At 38.0% G+C, this 20,970-nt stretch overlaps 1 protein-coding gene across 2 annotated transcripts in view; it reads right to left on the bottom strand.

Annotated features, from left to right (window-relative positions):
- Positions 1 to 20,970, bottom strand: part of TRHDE (thyrotropin releasing hormone degrading enzyme) — a 224,835-nt gene that overhangs the window by 107,231 nt on the left and 96,634 nt on the right. For both annotated transcript variants that reach the window (XM_075746924.1, XM_075746933.1), the window contains exons 5-6: positions 19,862 to 19,975; positions 7,602 to 7,739 (exon numbers count right to left, since the gene is read on the bottom strand). In XM_075746924.1, coding sequence (XP_075603039.1) covers positions 7,602 to 7,739; positions 19,862 to 19,975 — 252 coding nt within the window. The remainder of the gene's footprint in view (positions 1 to 7,601; positions 7,740 to 19,861; positions 19,976 to 20,970) is intronic.

Below are 20,970 nucleotides of genomic sequence, written 5' to 3'. Positions count from 1 at the left end.
AATTTTAACAGTACAGACTAGAAAAAAAAAATCATTTAATTTATCTTCTTTGCTTTTTAAAGTAACACAGAATTTCCAAATTATATTTGCTTATCAAGCAGTGCATACTCACAAGTTAATGTGTTGTTGATACTCAGCAATAAAAACAGGCTATCTTTTAGTAAAGAAATTAAACTCACACTATTTTTAAAACTTTACGTACAGCGTGGATGAGCCAATATTTTTAAAATCAGCAAATATACCTATAAACCTGTAATGTACTGTGCTAAATCATCAAAGATGCATAAAGGCATCTTATGTTGTTTTTACAGATTGTAAGGTCATTTTTTCTGATGCCAAAACATCACTGAAAAAGCAACATTATATTCAAGGAGAGCTTTTCACTGGGAAATCATAATCATTTTCTATTCTGACAAACACAGCTGTTCTAGGGCTGGATAATACCAAAATGGTCAGATGGTAAGATGAGCTTTGGTGAAATGTTTGTCTTTTAGACATAAATTCTGTTGCAAATTTTAGGAGCACAACACAATGAACAAAATTCAGGGGTAAATGACCATAACTAATCATGTTCTTCAGGTGGATATTGTCACATCATTTTCCTTGAATAATAAAATGTATCGGTCGCCTTGAAAAAATGCTATCGGGACCCCATTTACAATAGGAGTTTTATTTGGCCTTGCTACCAAAATCTCTCTTACATGTTCTGACACCACTGACAAGGACAAAAGCACAGTACACTTTTTCATTAACTGCTTGTATGAGGAAATCTTCAAGGATGGACAAACACAAGAGGTTGACAACATTATTTACATAGATGGGCCATCATCAGAATTCAAGTAGCAAATAAACCAGCTATCTTAAAATCCACTGTATTAAGAATCTCTTGTAATAAAACTGGCTCCACAAATCCATGTTTTCCATTAGAAGTAAGGGACAAAGATTTTCCCTTTGATGATGAATACTAACAGAAGTGTTTACATGGCCAGTTACTTCACTTTAAAGAGGAAATGCCTCACTATTTCATCAACCGGTTCCGCAGAGAATCCAAAGACAAATTAAGTAAAATAAAACTCAAAATTTGTGATGATTCTCCATTGAAGACTACCTTGGGGATCAGTATGATCTCATAGCTATCTATTAAGCCAGCCAATGTGTTCTGTAGTGATATTGTACAGGACTGATGGGTTTTTAACTAGAGTATTATGCCACAATAAAACAAAGATTTTAAAAGTCTATGTCTCAACACAATTTATCATTACCAATCACACACTTAATCTTATCAAAGATTGAAATCAGGTCTGTTTGACCATGTTTGTTTCCATGAAGCATGAAGATTAATATCCTTTTTTTTTTTTTTTTAGTTAACTAAATACCACATAAGAATCTCAATCCACTTGCCTAAGGCTGTTTTGCAACTAACTATAGTTAAACATGTCATTCTACTTGCTCTTTTTTAAAACCTCTTTTAAGCTTCAGAAATTATCCAGTACTTAAACATACCTTTAAAAAACAAGAACAACAAAAAATCAGTGTGTCAGAGATTGGTCCAGACTCTCCTCCTGAATAGAGGTCCTGCAGAATCGTGTTTTGATCAAAATATTGGTCATATTTTTATGTCAAGTTGGGTTTTTTTTTTCCTTTTACTCTATTTCATTACCTCCAGTTTATTTACTATTTTCAATTCTTACAATTTGTTCCAAGTTACTTTAACATTTGTAATTGTTGCTCTTGTTTTACTGATTGGAACTAGTACGTGTGCCAGCAAAAGTTACCCCTTGCCTTCACTCTGGCATATTTGCTTTTTGGAGTCCTTCAGGCAAAAAAATGGAAACTACCTGTAGAGGCTTAAGAAGGTACTTTCTGCTTTGTCCTTTTCTGAAAATTACCATTACAAAGCAGAGCCAGAGAATGGTAGTGTGTTTCAGGAACTCTCGTGCAGAGGCTGGTACTTCTGTGTACATCCACTTTTATTAACGCTTTGTTTTACTCCACGGAAACATCCAAGACATGGACACACCATTTGGTTCCCTAGGCTCCCTGTTGGGGAAAGGAGTATGAAAAATAATGTCAGGGCATAGTGTCTTCAGCCACCATTGCTATTTCTGCTTTGATCACCTCCTCCAGGCCTTGGGAGCTGCCGTTTGCTGCTGCCTTTCGATGGGGAACAGGCAGAAGAGAGTCTTGTACCACAACAGGTTGCATCTTCCCAATCGCTCTGCCTTGTGTTGGCCTGACTGAGCTATCTAGTCTAACAAGCTCTTCTTTAAAATACAATGCTTTTATTAACATTTGTGCTCCATTTTTATTATTTCAATTGAAACCCACATACAGTTCTCCTCAGCATGGGGGACGTAACGTTGCTGAAGCACTGTAGGTGCACACCTGTTTATATACCACACACAGCAGTTTCTACGTGTCTTCTTCAGAAAATACTTAGCACACGATAAAAAACATGATAAGTTAATGCCAGTTTGTTCTGAGTCAGGAAGGTGCTCTAATGCCTTATTTAAGACAGGTATTTTAAGTATCTTGAAGCACCTGCCTAATTTTACGTCCTAGCAGCCACTGGCTGGAGCGGGACAGCCTGTGTACTTCAAGTCAGGCATTCTTGGGACAGCTCTGAATTTGAACCTAAAGCCTTCACTGACTCTGAGTTTTGATGGCTTTCATATTGGAAGCAGTAATGACCTACAACCTTTTTATTTAAATGGAAAGAAACTATTTTCATTACAAGATACTTCCTCTGCTACAATGCATTACGAACAAACGGCTTCTGAATGCACCTTCTGTAATCTGGGCACTGACCTGCTGCGCTCACAAGTCATGGAACAGAAACCAGCATCACGCAGATGCACACCCAGGACATAATGGCATTCACAGATAACATCACGGCTAAATTAGTCAAGGAGAACAAAAAGCTCTCCCTTTACACTGCGGTGAGGGAGTGGGTTGTAAAGCCACCTATATTATATTGTAAGACTTCTAACTAGCTGGATACCATCTTATGTTATTGATTTAGTTAAGTGAACAATTAAAAATAAAAACCTATTTTACTATTTATAAGTATTTATGTAGTATTTCTTTCACTGTTAATAAGCTGCTCTCACTTTTCTGTGGTCATTTCATACATGCACATTGTCACAATTTCATTGCACTCATGAATTGAGTGGATTTCACACTGATACTAATCCCAGTTTTACTGGGCAGAATAGATGTTTTCTGGGGGGGTGGGGTGTTGTTTTATTTTGTTATTACAGTGCCAATAAGAACAGAAATAAAAAAGCACAAAGTTTTAAGAGAGCCTTTCCAGTGACTGCAGTTAGCCCTCCTGTTCTTCTGCATTCTTGCAGAACATGTTACCTGTAAACATTCAAAGGGAATTACACTCAAAAGGGTGAGCAAGCCACTTCTTTCAATTTTTTAAATTCTCCTTTGCAACAACTGTTATTGCAACATACAGGGAAGCTGAGCGTTTTTCTTTGTCCAAATTTTTAGTTGAACAGATTTCCTAATGCAGAACATTGCCTTTGAGGGGAGGCAAGGAGCATGGTCTCCCTTTATTACTATTAGAAATTTATCTTCCTTCCATCATTTGACAAAGAAAGCAGGAAAAAGCATTTTTAAAGCAGCAGCATACAGTTAAGAAGGAGAAGGAAATTATACACACAAAGGTTTAGGAAATAATGACTTTTTTGCATTACAAAGCCAGGGCCAGTAACTGATCTCACTGTTGAAGTTAATTTTGTTTACAGGGAGGAAAAAAAAGGAATATTCTTCCCTATTCCAGTCATCCTCTTCCTTGTTTTGATGATTGTTTGTCACTTGCCAAGACATATTCTACTGGGGTTACTTTTATAGTTACGCTCCATCATACTGGTCTTGCCTGCTCTGATTGCTGCCAGAATCTTCAACCAGCACACTTCAAAGCATGCAGCAGGCTGACGGAAACTACTTCAGATATTATCTAGCTCTCTACAGTGTCCTTGGTGCCCTTTCATCCCTTCTCTTATCTGGCTGTGACTGCTCGTCTAGGGCTATGACTCCTTTAGTTCTGTCTGGGATCTCTCTCCCTCACGCCGTTCTGGGTCTGGCTGCTCCCTTGGAGATGCAGCTGTCTTGTTTCTCCATTTTATTACAGCCGGTTGTTCCTTGCTGATTGTTGCTCCTCGTGTTATTCTTGCTGCACTCTCTCCTCCTCTGTTGATGCAGCTCTCCAGGGCTATGATTCCTGCTGTCAGTTATTTCTGGTATGGAAAGGCTGTCACGCTTTTTGCTTTGATTTAACAATTCTCAGATCCACTCTTGTGTTCAACAGGCTATATTTCCTGCTCCACTTGGGATATAACCACTTTTCCCGTCATCGTGGGAGGACACTATCTCACTTCCAGCTGCACTAGGAAGACATATCCACTCTCTGATGTAACTTGAGAGCCTTGAATCATCTATTAGTACTGTTTATTAATGAACTATCACGACTTCTCATTTTTCTCTACATATTTGTGGCCCTACTGGAGGATGACACACTCCTATCTGGAGAGTGACTAGTAAGATGCTTTTGAAAGAGGCAAAACATTACCCTCAACAGCTTAAGTGGAGAAACATTGTGTGCTGTTTCACTCTGCCTGTGGGATTATCTGAATACCATTCTTCAGGGGTTTATGCCATGATATTTCTTAACAAGTGCAATCACCGAGGACAAGAAAGTGAAAATGAAAAATATATTCAGCTCCAAGACAATTAAATAGAACAATTTCAATGGTCATCTCTGTAGTGTATAGAAAGAGTAAAAGAGGCATATCTTTAAAATGACAGCTGAGTGTCTAGCAGAGATGGGCACTTTAACGGTGTCTAATTGATTTATGCCATATTGATGACAGTAAAGACAATGAAATGGCAATGACATTCTATGACTGTCATCTCACTGAACAAAAATTAGATGGGAGAAAGTTTCATCATTCAAATATCGTGCAGAAAATTGTGAAGAGAGTAAACAGATCACATGGACAATTCGAAGTCCCACGGAGCACAAGGTGGACATTTAAAAAAAAATTAAAAGAGAATGAAAAAAAAAATACCAAAATTTTGGGAAAAGACACATAGTGCTAGACTGTTTAAAAAAGAACATTTGATTTAAGACAGTAGAAAAGTCCTCACTGACGTTCCTGATCCAAAGTTCACTAGAGTCAAGAGAAAAAAATTCCAAGAACTTAATACTTGACAGCAATTTAAAAAATAAGCAGCAAACAACCAAAAAGCCATCCCAAAACACCAGCAGCAACATCCCTCCAGCATGGGCTAGTTGTGTAAGGAGGGCTTTGAGGCACATGAAAATATCTGAGCACATGTCTGAGCAGGTAAAAGCCTTCAGTATAACAGCTTGGATTTTATCGACATACCATTCATCACAGTAGTTATATTGGCAGACACTAGAGAGATAGAAGGATAGGGAAATCTTCTAGCTATCTAATAAACGAGCTTGTTTCCCTAGTTGATTTTAAGTGCAAGCTATGCATGCATGCATACAAGGTTACATAGGAATGAAACAATGTGAGATCTACAACATGTTAAATTTGCTCTAATTTATCCTCAGAAGGAAACAGTGTCAGGTATTTGGAGGAAGGTACAGAAACAGTGAAAAAAGTAGCTATGACATCAGTCATGAAAGTTTTTTTCCTATTAGATTGTTTGTATCTAAAACAAAAGGATGAATGGTTACACAGAATAGCAGACAAATTATCAGACAGGAAAACTAAGACCTCATGGGTGAAAGAGTTGGTCTTTTAATTTCTTCACCTATGAAAGTGTGTCAGTAAATTCTTCCATTGCCATTCCTCACAGTGGTTTGCTAGATCTGGTAAATGGGTTTAAAATGTGCAGGATTGGGCCCCACTATGAACACATTCGGTGTCACCCAGGGTTCAGGAGAGCTGGCTGGCCATCAGAGAGGCTGAGTGAAGATGCAGTCGTGTCCACTGGGCATGGCCCCCCGCTACACTGAAAAAGGAACCTTTAAATGGACAGGTACAAGACAGAGATTGTACTCTAATCTGCACAGAAAACAGAGTGATCCTATTAGCCTGCATAAAATAGCTAACAGTATACAGATGTGTCCTACTGTCCTATTTGTCATTTCAATGTAAATGAAAATTACTTAATGTTTGCAAAGTGTTCATAAGATGAAAAGATAAGTGTCAAGTATTACAGTTTACTGTGTGATATTACTATTATCATATTAATTAGAAAAAATAATTAGCTTGAAATATTAAGATGCTGATGTGAGATAGGCCTCTGAACCTATCGAGGTTCAGCTATCACCAGCAAACATATGACTGAAACATTTAAACAATGAGAATACTTCAGTATGCTAAAAGCTGCTGGCTATTATAGCTTAATTGACCAAGAGTAATGTTTTCAAAGCCAGCTAAGGGATTTTTGAAAATGTTACTTGGGCTCTTGACCAACTCCAGCATTTTAAAATGTTTTCCTGAGTATTTTGTGTTTGCTTATTACATTCCATACCTATTACATGGACACATACACACACGCTCTCATTCGCCCATCCTTAAAGGCATAAGATCCTTTCATGGAAGAGGATCAAGTTAAAGTTATTGCTGTCTGGGAATAACTGATGACTACAAGAGAGGATACACCTCTTCTTTAGCCCAGAATGAGCACTGGATAAACTGGAGGCTCGGTAGCAAGTCAGTGCTGTGCTGCTGCTGTCTTGCTACAGTCTGATGTTAGGCAGCCAATGACGCAGAAGAAAAGATTATCAAACGCGAAGGCAACAGTCAAAAGACTCTTGTAACTGAATCATCAGCAGAGAGCTCCAGTACAGCCTCACAGCAGAATGCTGCAGGCACCAGCCTCTGCGTCACACATCAGTCACGACAGTAGGGCACAGCATTACATCATACCAAGCAGCACAGAATAATCATGTGATACGATGGAAACCACCAGCTTTTCGGCCATATGGCAACAGCCACCTCAGTCATATGATGGAGAAGGTGGAATTGTGCAGCCCTCTCATTCCTCCACAGAAGCTGTTCAGTCCCAAAGCTGGCCCAAAGGCTTTCTGGTCATTGAAATACAATTTGAAGTTGCCTGAATTTAATACATACTCCTTCACCACCTCAGAAGGCAGTTCCTCCACTCTCACTGGTCAGCAATGATTTCAGAGTTTTCGCTAGCTGACAGAAAAATTCTCATGCATAGAAAAAACATAAAAAACTTTACATTTAACTTTAGCACTTGACAAGTTTTCTAGAGTTTCAACTACACATCCTTCCGCTTTTTAAAGCATCTAACACAATACAGATACTGCCACAAAATAAACAGTAATAAAAACCCCCAAAATCTTCTTGCTGAATTCTGACAGCCTCCCAAGTTTATTTACAACATTTAATAACCCTGAATGTGTTGAATGTAATTGGCTAAAATCACTGTAGTATATTCCACACAAATTAAAGTTTCACAACCAGTAGCCACTGTAGTGTACATATTTTTACAACAGGTATTTGTTTTACAGATGGAACATGATCTTCTAATAGCTACTGACACAGCTATGTATAGAGATAGATAGGTTTAATTAGTCTTACCTTTTTATAGGCAATCCAGTCAAACACCCTGTCAATGTCTGTGGCTTGCTGCACCTCCTGGGATACTGGATGTGAACTGGTCAAACCATCCAGCAACATCACTTCATGCAGGACATCTGTCAGAAATCTCTGCTTTTCCTGAAATACAGCACATGCAGTAGTATGGCAGACAAATACACACTTACAACAATACAGAATTGATGCACAGTTATCAGAGGCAGTTGATTAATATGACAATGATGGAAATCAAGGATGAAAATCAGACCTTCTGGTTTGAATGGAAGCCACCATGACCTCCTACAATCTTGAACGTGTATATGGAATAGACTCTGACTTGAGATCTTTTGCTGCAATGAAACTTGACTGAAATTAAATTAAAGGCTATTAAATGAATCAAAATGTATCTGTAGGTGCAGACTGCAATTCTGATTATGATTATTCATTCACAGTTATGAGGGGTGGGGACAGAGGCAAAATGGTGTAGCCTTTGATCACAAAAATGTAAGGATGCTACGAGTCATTGAGGTCATTGCACATGTAGGTATGAAAACTTCGGACAGAGATGGAGAAATACAATTATTACTGCTTTATTTAGTGAAGTTTAAGTCACTCGGCTCTTAGTGCCAAGTTCACATGGCAGGTTGACATGGGACAGGACAATGGAGAGAGCCCACAGCAGTGCCACAGCAGGTGCCTGCATTGTCTTCCATAATTCTGGTATAGAAATCCTTCCTCCACAAGAGCTTGTGAGCTCTACTTCCATCTAACTTCCATCTGAAGGAAACCATTATTACCTCTCTTTACAAGTGGGACAATAGCTGCATGTAGAAGTTAAATGACAAAGTCACAGCTACATCAGAAGCACTTACAAACCCAAACCACATCCAACATACTAATTTCTTTCCATACCTTCTACAAATCTATAAATATGGGTTGCAGAGGTATGTCAAAACTGCTGCATATTTACTCTGGCAGTAACATTAATTAAATGTTCATGTATACTCTATGAACTGTGCTGCACTCACTTTTACAGTGCAACTAGATGGGACTTTCTCAGCTGAGAAATGACATGCCTTAAAAACTCCTCATATTGCATTCATATAGATGTCTCTAATCCAAAAGACTGTGTCAGGAAAGAAGAGCTTCATTTACTTGTTTTTTCAAGTCATAAATAAACGCAAAGAGTGAATTAAAAATTATGGAACATTTAAATAAGCTTTTTTCACCCTGAAATGGCGTACCTCAAACTTTATCTAAATTACAACAGTTCCTGAATTAATGTCAACCTAGTGCCATAATATAAAGAAACTCTAGGGAATGCTGCATTTTTTTTCAAAAGCCACCTTAATGTCCACAAATAAAATAACCACACAATTACATAATAAATTCTATGTTTAATTTCTTGGGTGGCAAGGTTTTGGTATCAATGTGTTAATTTAAATTATATTTATAAGACAGTTGAAAAGCTCTTCCAGTGCTGATCCATCTGGAAATAAACCTTTATGTTAAAATTCATTAGAGCACAAGAAATGTACCTTGAGCTGATTGTATATTCAGGCAATTAAAAACACGGGATGCAGGAAAGCCAATTACCCAACACACTCTTAGTGTTCTCAGCTGGCTGCATGAGGTAAGGTTTGTGAAGGGAAAAGTAATGTCTTGTTCATATTATTGTTCATTTCCAAATTTTCTCAGGCATACACAGTAACTGCCCTTTTTTTATGGGGAAAAAAAAAAAAGGTGTAGGGAAACAATTATTATGACAGTCCTACTCAGGGGAAAACTGCAGAGGTGTAAAGGATTGTAGATGCTTTGGTTACACCTCACTCACATTCTCCATTAGTCGGTAACAGAGCCCCAATTTCATCAGATGTATGATATGTAATACATACAGGTAACAGCACACCTGTCTCCAAATTCAAGTTTGCATACCACAATAGACAAACAGTTGTGGGAGTGGATTGCTACTGTTTGGAATCAACTCATTAAAAACACCCTTGTTAATCACAAATTAATACTTTAAATACAGAATATGGAATCAAGAAAACCAGCACGTAGGAAACATAAAGTGAAGCTATAAGAATACAAAAGATATAAAAAGGACAGGCTATATTTTGGTTTTCTGTTTGTTTCTTTAGCTATCTCCTGAAGGGCTGAAAAGGAGCATTTTAGATTCATGATCACTCATTCAAATTACCATAGCTGAAAAGTCTTCCTTGAAATTTATGGCAGACCGTCACACTGCAATACAACCGGAATAGCTAGTATGCCTCCACACATGTAAACCTGCATTTTAGTGAGAATTAAGAAGGCTTTTCACCTATAAAGCTAAATACATTGAACTAATAGGATTTCCAAAACATTCCCAACTTTTCCCTTTAGTACGAAACCTCTGAGCACAGATTTCACTCAAATATGACTCCAGCGGGACACAGAGAGAGCAAGAGAGAGGAGTTTGCTGGTTGACAGGGGGCCTGCAGCTTAAAAAGGCAACAGGAAACAGATACGCAGAAAGAAACTAAAACTGCCTTAATTATGTTGAAGAAACTCTACCTCAGCTATCAAAGTCCTATCAGCACAGTAAGGGGAAAAGGCCAACAGGTGACCAAACTGCTTATACTGATGGAAGAGGGGCTTTCCATTTGTTAGTTACTTTACCCTACGCAGTACGGTGGAATTGATCTGTTTTAATACGATACCTACAGGACTAAAGAAACACCTAGCACAGAAATTGTAAAGAAAATCAATCCTGGAATGCATTTAACGAGGCCAGTGAGCTGTCAACATGGCAGGTGACAGGTTTGTAGCTAGACATGAAACAATGAAAAAATGTTGTTCAAGATAACCCTCCTTCGAGAGAGTTCAACTGCAAGAGAAAAGCCAGAGACTGTGATCCGCCTGCAAGGAAAAGAGGGCTTCGGGTGAGTCCTGAAGCTTTGCTTGGAAAGTGTCTGTAGCTGCATCGAAGAGCAATGCTGTGCCGTGCTAACACAGGGCCAGGGCTCTGAGCAGGAGTTGGCAGGGCAGAGCAGAAGCCTAGTCTGAAATGTGCTTCCACTCAAATTTGTGCCTTTCTTTAAAGGCAAGCAGGAAGCCCCTCTGCTCCTTATCTTTCTACTGCCCACTTGGAGTCCTCTGTCCTCATCTCCCCTCCTCAGAGCCCTCCTCAAACTGTGGATAGTCAAAGTTGGGGAGACCAGACTTGTGTTGAGGAGGAAAGACATGTCAATTATTTCTGGTTACTTTCCCTCTTACTCTTGAGAAAGGTGCAGGGACTGAAGTGCTGTTATCTGATGAACACACCTTTCAAAGATTTAAATTTTCGGATTATTTCCCAAACATCTGTGGTCACAAGATTCAAGTATTTGTCTCTTCATAGGAATGACTTCTTTTAATCCTCACCAATAAAACCCTCTCTGTTTGGTACAAGGTTGTCCTGAAAGACCTACCCTTCTCTGCGCTCTTCCCTCCTTAGCCAACATTTAACCATTGTGAAAATTCAAATTTCACTGCTTTGGGTAAAAGTAGCACAAATGCTACAGGTAACAGGGTCAGAAACCTTCCACGTATAGCAATTCTTCCACATTAAGGAAATAGTCTGGAGATTTTTAAATGTGGATCTGTAGTGTTTACCATTCCACAGCAAAAAAGAATCAGGAATAAGAAACCGGCTAACCACAAGAAAGCTTTCTGGTTCTGGTTTATTTTCACCATGTTCTAGGGAGGAAAGTTTATGGAAAGGTAGTGGTCACTCTCTGTGTATTATTTTCCAACAGGATGTCCACCATTCAACTAGTCTACATCTAAATGGAAAGAAAGCAATAATGAAATAACATTTTTTGGCAGAAAAGACTGTACTTTCAAGAACCATTAAAAATTTATTGGGCATAACACGATAACAATGATGTAATGGAAAGGGGTTGCTGCTGCTGATTTTACAGTATGATATTGAGGCATAATGTAAGAGTACAAGTTAGCATGACAATAATGTAATACTTAAAGTTAGTCATATAAAAATAATTTCTAAAAATTAATATGAAATACCAGGGAAAAGAATCAAAATGAAAAAACTGGAAAACATCCAACAGTGGAACAAAAGGAATAGCACAACGAAAGCCAAAACTGATAATTAGTATGCAGAAGAGATCAAAGGCCTCAATATTAAAGGCATCACCTTTGCTCTGGGACAGCCATTCAAACAGTTTATGGACTGAGAAATCTACATGAATAAAGCTTAATATTGGTGTGCAAATCTGCAAGTAATTTTCCTGAAAAATTTGCTGGAAAAATCTTCTCCAAAATACAGAGCTTTACTAGCCATCAGGAATACAAAGGAGGTAAATGATCTCTCATGCCTGACAAAACAAGCATTTGCAAGACACAATGCTTGGGTTTATAGGGAAAGTGCACACTAGGGAAAAAGAAATAGGGGCAAATTTTGAAAGCAGGCAAAGAACACAGCATATACACTACCAGCAGTTCACTTCTAATACAATATATTTCAGGGTGAAGCTTAACAAACTACAGAGGAATATCATCTATGAGGAAACCTAAGGTTCAGTAAAATACCTTAAGGCCAGAAAAGATCCACTGGGGGCCAAAAGCAAGTTCTTTCTGTCTACATCCTTACAAATCCTAAGTTGTTATAGCACAAGAAGTCTCCTGAGTACTTGCAAATGAAGGCAACATTTCTTTCTCTTTCTCTCTTCCCAACAGTAATTTTTTGTAAATAGTTTGAGCAGCTTACAGATTGCTTTTTTTTTTTAATTTATATCTCTGCATGTGTGCTTCAATTATGTAGTTTGTTGAAGGAGGCCTGCAACACATTCTACATTTATTAGCTGTGAATATGTCATGGTTCTGTGTCTACTTTCATAACCCTCTTTTCTGCATTTTCAGTCAAAGTTCTTGCAAAATTTCTGTCCCTGTGCTTGAGAAATTTTCACACTGACTGAAAATTTTTGCTGTTATAAAGCAACATAGATGTTGTAGAAGTTCACAGCTAAGGAAGACCAATAGCTTTGAGTATCAGCAAAGAGAATTGGGTATGTATTTTCTTCTCAATGAAGTGCCAAACCAGATATTCATGACCACCCGCTTAAGTTACCAAGCAGATGGGTAGTTGATACGGAGTTTTTAAGCAATTTCACTAGCTACTTCAACTGCTATTTCCTCTCACCACTCAGTTTTTCAGGTATAACTTTGATTTGTTGTACACCAGATCCATTATGCCAAATGTAGGCCTAAACAATGGGAGGATGCAGTACAAAGAAAGCAGCATTAGAAAGGGAAACAACACATACTGATCACAAGCACTTAAAAAAAAAAAGGCCAGTTTCACTCTCCAAGATCGTGTTTTGTCACCTTGTATGTAGCTGCCTTCACAGAAATAGAGTCATTAAGCAAACAGATGAACACAGATCCACCGTCTCCTCGTGCATTTGTCTCCAGAGCATTTTAAAACATTAGGCAACAAAGTATGAAGTTTATCCTCTAATTCAAACTCCACAGGGGGATTCTGTAGAGGAAATTAATCTCAATTCAAGAAACAGTAAATAATTTTTAAATGAAAAGTGGCTTTGAAATGTGATTGGTATACCGAGGCAACTGCTAGCAATAACTGTCAGCGGACAGCATCAATGAGAATACTTTTCAGGTGCTCTAACACTTGCTGTATGGATTTTGCACACCTAGACTCTGTTTCAACCTGAAAGCGATGCTAAGTTGTGAAAGTGAGCTAAGTTGTGAAGGAACCAAAGATGTTTTGCAGGCACACCAAAAATTACTCACCAGCTTGTGCTCCAAATAACTGCACACTGCCACAATTTTAAAATAAACAGTGGCAGCACGTTCAGGACAGCTGAAAATTTGAGAAGCAGAGTCTTTCAGTAAGGATGCCCTCAAATATGCAGATATAGCTTTGCCATTGAACTTCCCATATAAACTATTCTTCCTGATAAAGTGTGTATTCTTGTTTCAGTAGAGCTACCCTGCAGTGAGTTCTTGCCTTGAGGTAAAAGTTGCCATGAACTTTCTTGCTCAATTTTACTGAAGACAAAGTGGTTACTAATTCAAAATTATGTGAAATTCTGCCAGTTGACTGAAGTTTCTTTCTGAAACCAAAGCTTCATCTAAAACCTGAACTCAGGAGATTTGAACTCACATGACCCAAAAGCTCTCATCATAATGTCATTTTAACTGCTCTCTCAAGATGAGCAAATAATGACATGAAGAAAGAAGAGACACTAACATCCTCCAAACCTGTACTTAATCTCTTGAATAAATGTTTCATCTAAATGTTGATATTCATTTATGTCTGATCTCTAAATGTTAAGAGTTAACTACTTAAAGTTAAGAATTCCATATATTAATCCACCTTGCCAGAGCATAAAAAAAGAAACTGTGTTAAGAAAGACCATGTGGAGATGGAAATTTATTTTCTTAGTTATACGCTAAATTTAGTATAAGGATTTCTAAACTGGTATACTTTAAAAGGACTAGTAATTAGCAATCAGAAGATCTTGCAGCTTACCTTTATATATCTCTTTTTTCCTGCCAAGGTCAATTATACATGAGATTCTAGTGAATTTTACATTGAAAGCTTCCCCCATAGTTGAGTTAAAACAGAAAATATACAAGGACTGACTTCACTGAGCAGTTACTGGGGGAAAAAACACTCCATGTGGTATTAATTAAAGGCTTACTTTATACTGGCATGGGGAGCCTTTAACCAAGAAAGAAGAGATTAAAGCAGTTTTAAAAAATGAGAGGCTGAATCTCTCTCAATGCTGAGCCAGCATGATATTTATGTTGGGTTAGAAGGATCAAGCAGGCTACAGCTCAGGTCTGAAATGCCAAAATAATAATGAAATAAATCAAAAAGGCCCATGTCTTAAGTCTACTTCAAAACTTATAATGATTTTCTGGTTTTTCTATGAGTCAAACAATTCCTAAAAAACATTACAGATGGAGACAAACGCTTTAGGAGGCAATCTGAGTCAAAGCACATTAAAGATATGCATGTGTCTAATGGCCGTATTCACTTTTATTATTTCAACTGAGTCAATGAGAAAGATAGGCAATTAAAATCATTTATCAAGAATTTGGGCAGCATGTTACGTGCTGTAACTTAATATAATGAAGTTCAGTTAAATGGTTTTCTATTAACTTTTTTAGGCACAGGTAATTTCTTGCAGCGTGTATTTTTAAAACAGAAATGTTGATATGCAACCTCATTATTATTTTCAGCTGCCTCTAGTAATGGCAGGATCGTCTAGACCATGGAACCTAATAGTGTGAAGGAAGCATGGTTCAATTTAAGAAAGATGAAAGATGTCCTGCCACGTAGACACAAAGTTTTACTCCAAAGACTTTAATCGTAATTGTTTAATACTAAGAAAATTTCTGACAAATATGACCATCCTTAATTATAAAAGTAGTAAGCACACAAGAAAGTGGGAGAACATATCCCAGGGCTTCAATGGATAGAAAAGGCAAAGGATTCAAAGCTATCACTGATGTACTACACCTTGACTCATCCAATAAAGTTGTCAGCAAAGCTGACTTTGATATAATAAAGAAAAGGGAGAAGGCCTCTGGGGTCTGTGAAATGCTTTCTCAGCATCAAGCTGGGTACTGACCGCTAAAGTATTTGACGCTCGTTTGATGGATGAGAAAGAAAATTATGTGCCAGTAATTCCTGCTGTCATAGTCCTCAAAACCTACCCCAATACCAGAGACATTCAAGGACAAACATGATGGTTCCTTCTACCAGAAAATAAGAAGGCAAAAGATCAGTCAATAAATTCCTGGATCTGTAAGCCTCAGTTGAATTCCTTCCTTTACAAAGCCACATACAAAGGACTTCAGGATAATGAGAGAAACAAGCAGAGAGGAAGATGAAATATATAGTTGCAAACGGGTCTCTGAAAGGAGGAAGGTGAGCAGGGTAGATGAGATAACTCAGGGCTGTGAAGTGGAAATTACCAGCATGTAGTTTTCTGCTGTAATTTTCTCTTTTCTCTGATCCTAAACCAGCAGAGGCACCTTCCACAGAGGTGAGATTACCTTGTTGTATCAGTCATAAGATCTTACAGCTCAAGAACTCACATCCAGCTGCTGATGCTTTTTGATGGCATGGAGAGACAACCAAACAGTTATACGGTAAGCCTTTAATACTGACACCTCATCTCTTTCTAAGTGATGAAATAGCAACAGCTAGGGGATTCACATGCAGATGACTACTCTAAGTACACATGATCAAGCAAAATTCTCTGATCTCTGGAGAGAAGAGTCTATAGTGCCAGCTTTCTTTTTAAAACCATCCTAACACAGAAACTTCCAAGACCTTGAAGAATGAGATTTAAGAATAAGACATTTCAGAGTAAGAATTTCAAAAAACTCTTAATTTGGGGAATAGGCAAGCAAGAGGCTGAAATGGGAAGAATGGTGAATTCATTTCCATGGCAAGTGTCTAATGACTGTGTACTAGGAACATATTTCCTGCAAAATCAAAGGTAGCTTCACCTTCCAGAGGTAAAACGTAACATGCAGGGACTTATTTTTTGGCTGAAGGAAAGAAATGAGAATTTCTAGCTTTGATCTGAAGTAACTGAATTTTTAAAAGGATATTAAGACCAGTGGTGGAACCATGAAGGACCTCAGTATAGAAAGATCACTTTCCTGTTTTAAAACCAGCAAAACTTCATCCACTTACTTACTCAGGAGAGTTCTGATGTATCTTATATTAACTATAATGGATAATGGACACCTCCATCAGAATGACTCTGTTCATTCTGTTCTTCATCCAAAATTTTAATAGGAGGATCCAGTGCATAAGGGTTAGGTAGGTAGGGTTTTGATAAGCAGCACAGAGTCTAGTTGGAAGCCTGTAGCTAGCGGTCCGCCCCAGGAGTTCAACATATACACCAGGGACCTGGGCGAGGGGACAGAGTGTACCCTCAGCAAGTTTGTGGATGATACTAAACCAGGAGTGTGGCTGATACAGGAGAAGGCTGTGATGCCATTCAGTGAGACCTGGACAGGCTGGAGAGCTGGGTGGAGAGGAACCTAATGAAATTCAACAAAGGCAAGTGTAGGGTCCTGCACCTAGGGAGGAATAACCCCAAGCACCAGTACAGGTTAGGGACCTACCTGCTGGGAAGCAGCTCTGCGGATAAGGACCTGGGAGTCCTGGTGGATGTCAAGCTCTCCATGAGCCAGCAATGTGCCCTCGTGGCCAAGAACGCCAATGGTATCCTGGGGTGCATTAAGAAGAGTGTGGCCAGCAGGTCGAGGGAGGTTCTCCTCTCCCTCTACTCTGCCCTGGTGAGGCCACATCTGGAGTTCTGTGTCCCGTTCTGGGCCCCGCAGTTCAAGAAAGACAGGGAACTACTGCAGAGAGTCCAGCGGAGGGCTACAAGGATGATTAGGGGACTGGAGCATCTCTCGTATGAAGAAAGGCTGAGAGAGCTGGGTCTGTTTAGGCTGGAGAAGAGAAGACTGAGAGGGGATCTCATCAATGCTTTTAAATATCTAAAGGGCCAGTGTCAAGAGGATGGGGCCAGATTCTTCTCAATGGTGCCCAGTGACAGGACCAGGGGCAATGGGCACAAACTGGAACACAGAAAGTTCCATCTCAACATGAGAAAAAACTTCTTCACTTTGAGCACTGGAACAGGCTGCCCAGAGAGGTTGTGGAGTCTCCTTCTCTGCAGATACTCAAAACCCACCTGGACGTGATCCTGTGCAACCTGCTCTAGGTGATCCTGCTTTAGCAGGGGGGTTGGACTAGATGATCTCCAGAGGTCCCTTCCAACCCCTACCATTGTGTGATTCTATGATTTCAGAACTACAAGAGAAAGAAGTTAACTGTCTAACTTTCACAATGCTTTAGAAAGAAAGAGGATTTTGGCATATTACTCTTTGTTTTCCTGATGCAAAGAGCTGTGGTATCATATACCATCATATACATCTTTTATTTTTATTTCACAGGTATGAATTACTGCTGACAAAAAACCACCCAGAATGTTGGAATATTGCTCTGTTAAACCATCATTACAGAAAATAAGGTTTGTAGTTCTTGTGTTTGCAACTGATTCATGAAGTTTGTATTGTATCCTTCACTTAAAAAAAAAAAAAAAGTTGTTTGGAACATCTTTCCTTTTATAAATACTCGCTTTTTAGTTTTTCAAGTTTACAAATGTCAGTATGATCTAAACAGCAAATGTGCTTTATATCAATAACAAAAATATCCAGCAAGTCAAATTCCAGTAACTGTAACTGTTGCTTCCTCTTCCTATAATCTCTGTAAAAAGGCTAAAACTTCAGAATATTGATTCCTACTCTAGTCTGCAAAAGAATGCAGCATGTTTAAATCATTAACTCCTCAAGTGTTCCATCTTGCCTCCAATTTTCTAATTATTTAAATATGCCAGTATGGTTATTTTTATATCAAAGGCCAATGATATCCAAAGCCTTATGAAAAGTTTATGTCTACCTTCTTTTTAATTTAAGGAAAAACTTGACAGATTAATAATTTTTCAGGCACAGCAATATTACTGTAGTTAACTCTAATTTATGCAGCACGTCTGATTTCCCAGTTTAACTGTCATACCTTGTTCAACCCGTTCGTTTTGCCTGTATTCCGCTAAGATGCCAGAATTTCACGTGATGGGCATGTCATTTGCATAACAGTGAACATTATATTCATGCCACAGAAATCTCAAGTAAATATTCTATATTCCAAATCACTTCTAAAGCAAAGTTATTCTGGATTTGTTAAATTGATTATGTGAAGAACAAATGAGTGATGATTTGAAGATAAAATTCAGTGTATAAACGTTGTCATCTATGACATTTCACTATGCTAAAATCATAAAGGCCTGCCAGATTTCATTGCATTCATAATTAGAATGATTACATTGTAATTCAGGATGTGTTTTTCACAAAGACGAAGAGAATGAGTTTTAATACAGCCAAAGCCAGGTAAAACGAACAAGCCTACCAATGCAAGACAGATGTCAATTCAGATAAAGTTTATTTTCCTTTTCATAATGCAATTATGAACCAAAATTGACACCTGAAAGAAAAAATTTAAATACTGCAAAGAATGCAAACTTCACAAGAAGCGAACCTATAGCAAGAGTACTGTATACAACTATTTCAAAAAATTAGCTTTAACTCATAATTATAGCATCTTCATTTCATGGCAAACAAAAATGAATAGGATAATACTCCATAAATCTCTGAGAAATGACAAAAAACATTTCAGAAGTTAGTGTGCAAAACTTTAAGCAAAACATTCAAGCTACAACAAATCTCCAGCAGGCAATCTGTATTTATAATAAATATTTTGCCATATAATTAAACCTGTGTAAACACAAGAGGCTAGCAAACAGAAGAATTTCTATAAAGTACAATGAAGTCTATATAGCAATCTTAAACATGGTCTTACACACAATGTCCTTGTCCTGAGGTTTTGCTCCTATCTCTCATTTTTCTTATAAGCATATTTGTAGACTACAGCAGTTTATATAAACCGGGACCTGGCATGATATGATATATGATATGATATGATATGATATGATATGATATGATATGACATGACAGAAAGACTCCAAAAGAATGTCCCAGCACAGTCTTCCCAGTTCACCCTCAGAGAGAGATCCAGTATTTGTCCATCAGTTCACAAAGCATGTTCAACTGTGTACAGCTGGAAGTCGTACTTAAGCCTAGATTCTCAATTAATTTCCCCCATGTCAATGTAGTACGTACTGCTAGATGGCAAATTGATGGCAAAATAATAGCAGAAAGATAAAAAGAGTAAACTTAGAGATAGAAGAACAGACTACTGTAAGAAAAAATATGCTCAGTTTTACAGTATGTTTTAGCCAAGTATTTCTTTCCAATTCATTTTGGGTTTGTGGATAAAATTCAATATTCTGAATATTTTCAAAAATGGTCCATGTTAAATTATAACTGCCTTAATCCAAAATGTTTCTGAGCAGAGAGACAGTAGTTATTTTAACGTTGGGTTATGATAGACATGACCTTATTTCTTTTGTAATAAAATGCAGATAACAGTTTTGGAATGCTGTCAAATTATTTCACAGCTAGTGATTTTGCTTTATTGGACATCTGATACTTGCATGCATCATTTGGTGTTTTTCAGCAGTCCCTGTCTATAACAAAAGCAGGAGTATAACAGCAAAGCAACTCTTCTGTCAAGTCTCCAAATTAACAAAATAAAACTCACTTACCATGTTCCATCCTGGGTAGAGGTAGTCTGTCCCAACAAATTCAAAATAGTGAGCAAAACCTTCTTTCAACCACACATCCTCCCACCAAACTGGAGTCACAAGGTCACCAAACCACTGCAAAGAAAGATCAAATAAACAACCTTTAGGAAACCATGTTTGCATACGTCTCATTTATACAGAAGACATTCTTCACAAGTTTTAATAAAAACAGTAGTATGTACCACCCACTGAAACCCTGAAAACAGTAACTTTTTTTCATGTACTAATGAATTAAGCCTTTACAGGATGCACAAGTTACTGAAGAAAACATTAGAAAAGAACAAGCAGGGAAAAAGAAGCATTGAGGAGAGTATTCATAGTGTCTACTTTAGTTATCTACGGCAGATGCTCACCCAGGTTTAAGGGACTAACATATGCAATGGACAGAAAAAGGCTTCTAACTCAAGCAATCTGATTCATTACCTAGAAACTACACTATGTATAGCGTGAATTTCAAAAAACTGGGAACACAGTCTCCAAAATCAAGACGTAAATTTTAGCATTTCTTCCTCCACGATGTCTGCCCACTAAGATTTACAATACTACTGATGCTCCGTTCATTGGCTGGTTTCCTAAAGAAAGCAGTTTTATGCAATCGTGCCATCTCTCTGTGAGCAGGACTCAGATGCTTAAGAGCAGCTAGTTGATGCCACAGGGATTTCAAATAGCTGGGATGATCAGTGGAAGAGGAACGAGGACAAAAAATCAAAGGAAATCAGGCATCATCAATGGATGACGGAAGGATGACCCTGTTTAAATGATTGTAATGGACCTGTGCAACCTGGATCATCGTAACACCAGTGGTAAGAGCAGAAACACATATGCTATTACAAAAACATATTTCATACTCTCTGTAGCGTCGTTTTTGCCAAAACAATATGAAAACTTTCAGTAAAATTCTCTACTACTTTTTTTCTTAATGTGATTAGAAATGAGATTAATTCATAATCAACAGAGACAATTTTGAGCTTTCATGGAGTCATAAGATCTGAAAATACACAGCAAGGGAGCAGCAAACAAGTACTCCAGAGGGAGAGACTCGTGTCAGAGCAGAGGACTTGCTGCTGACA

The sequence above is a fragment of the Balearica regulorum genome, chromosome 1, assembly GCF_011004875.1.
Source record: "Balearica regulorum gibbericeps isolate bBalReg1 chromosome 1, bBalReg1.pri, whole genome shotgun sequence".
NCBI lineage: Eukaryota > Metazoa > Chordata > Aves > Gruiformes > Gruidae > Balearica > Balearica regulorum.
Note: the sequence above shows the minus strand (reverse complement) of the source record. Positions and strands in the feature narration are given on the sequence as shown.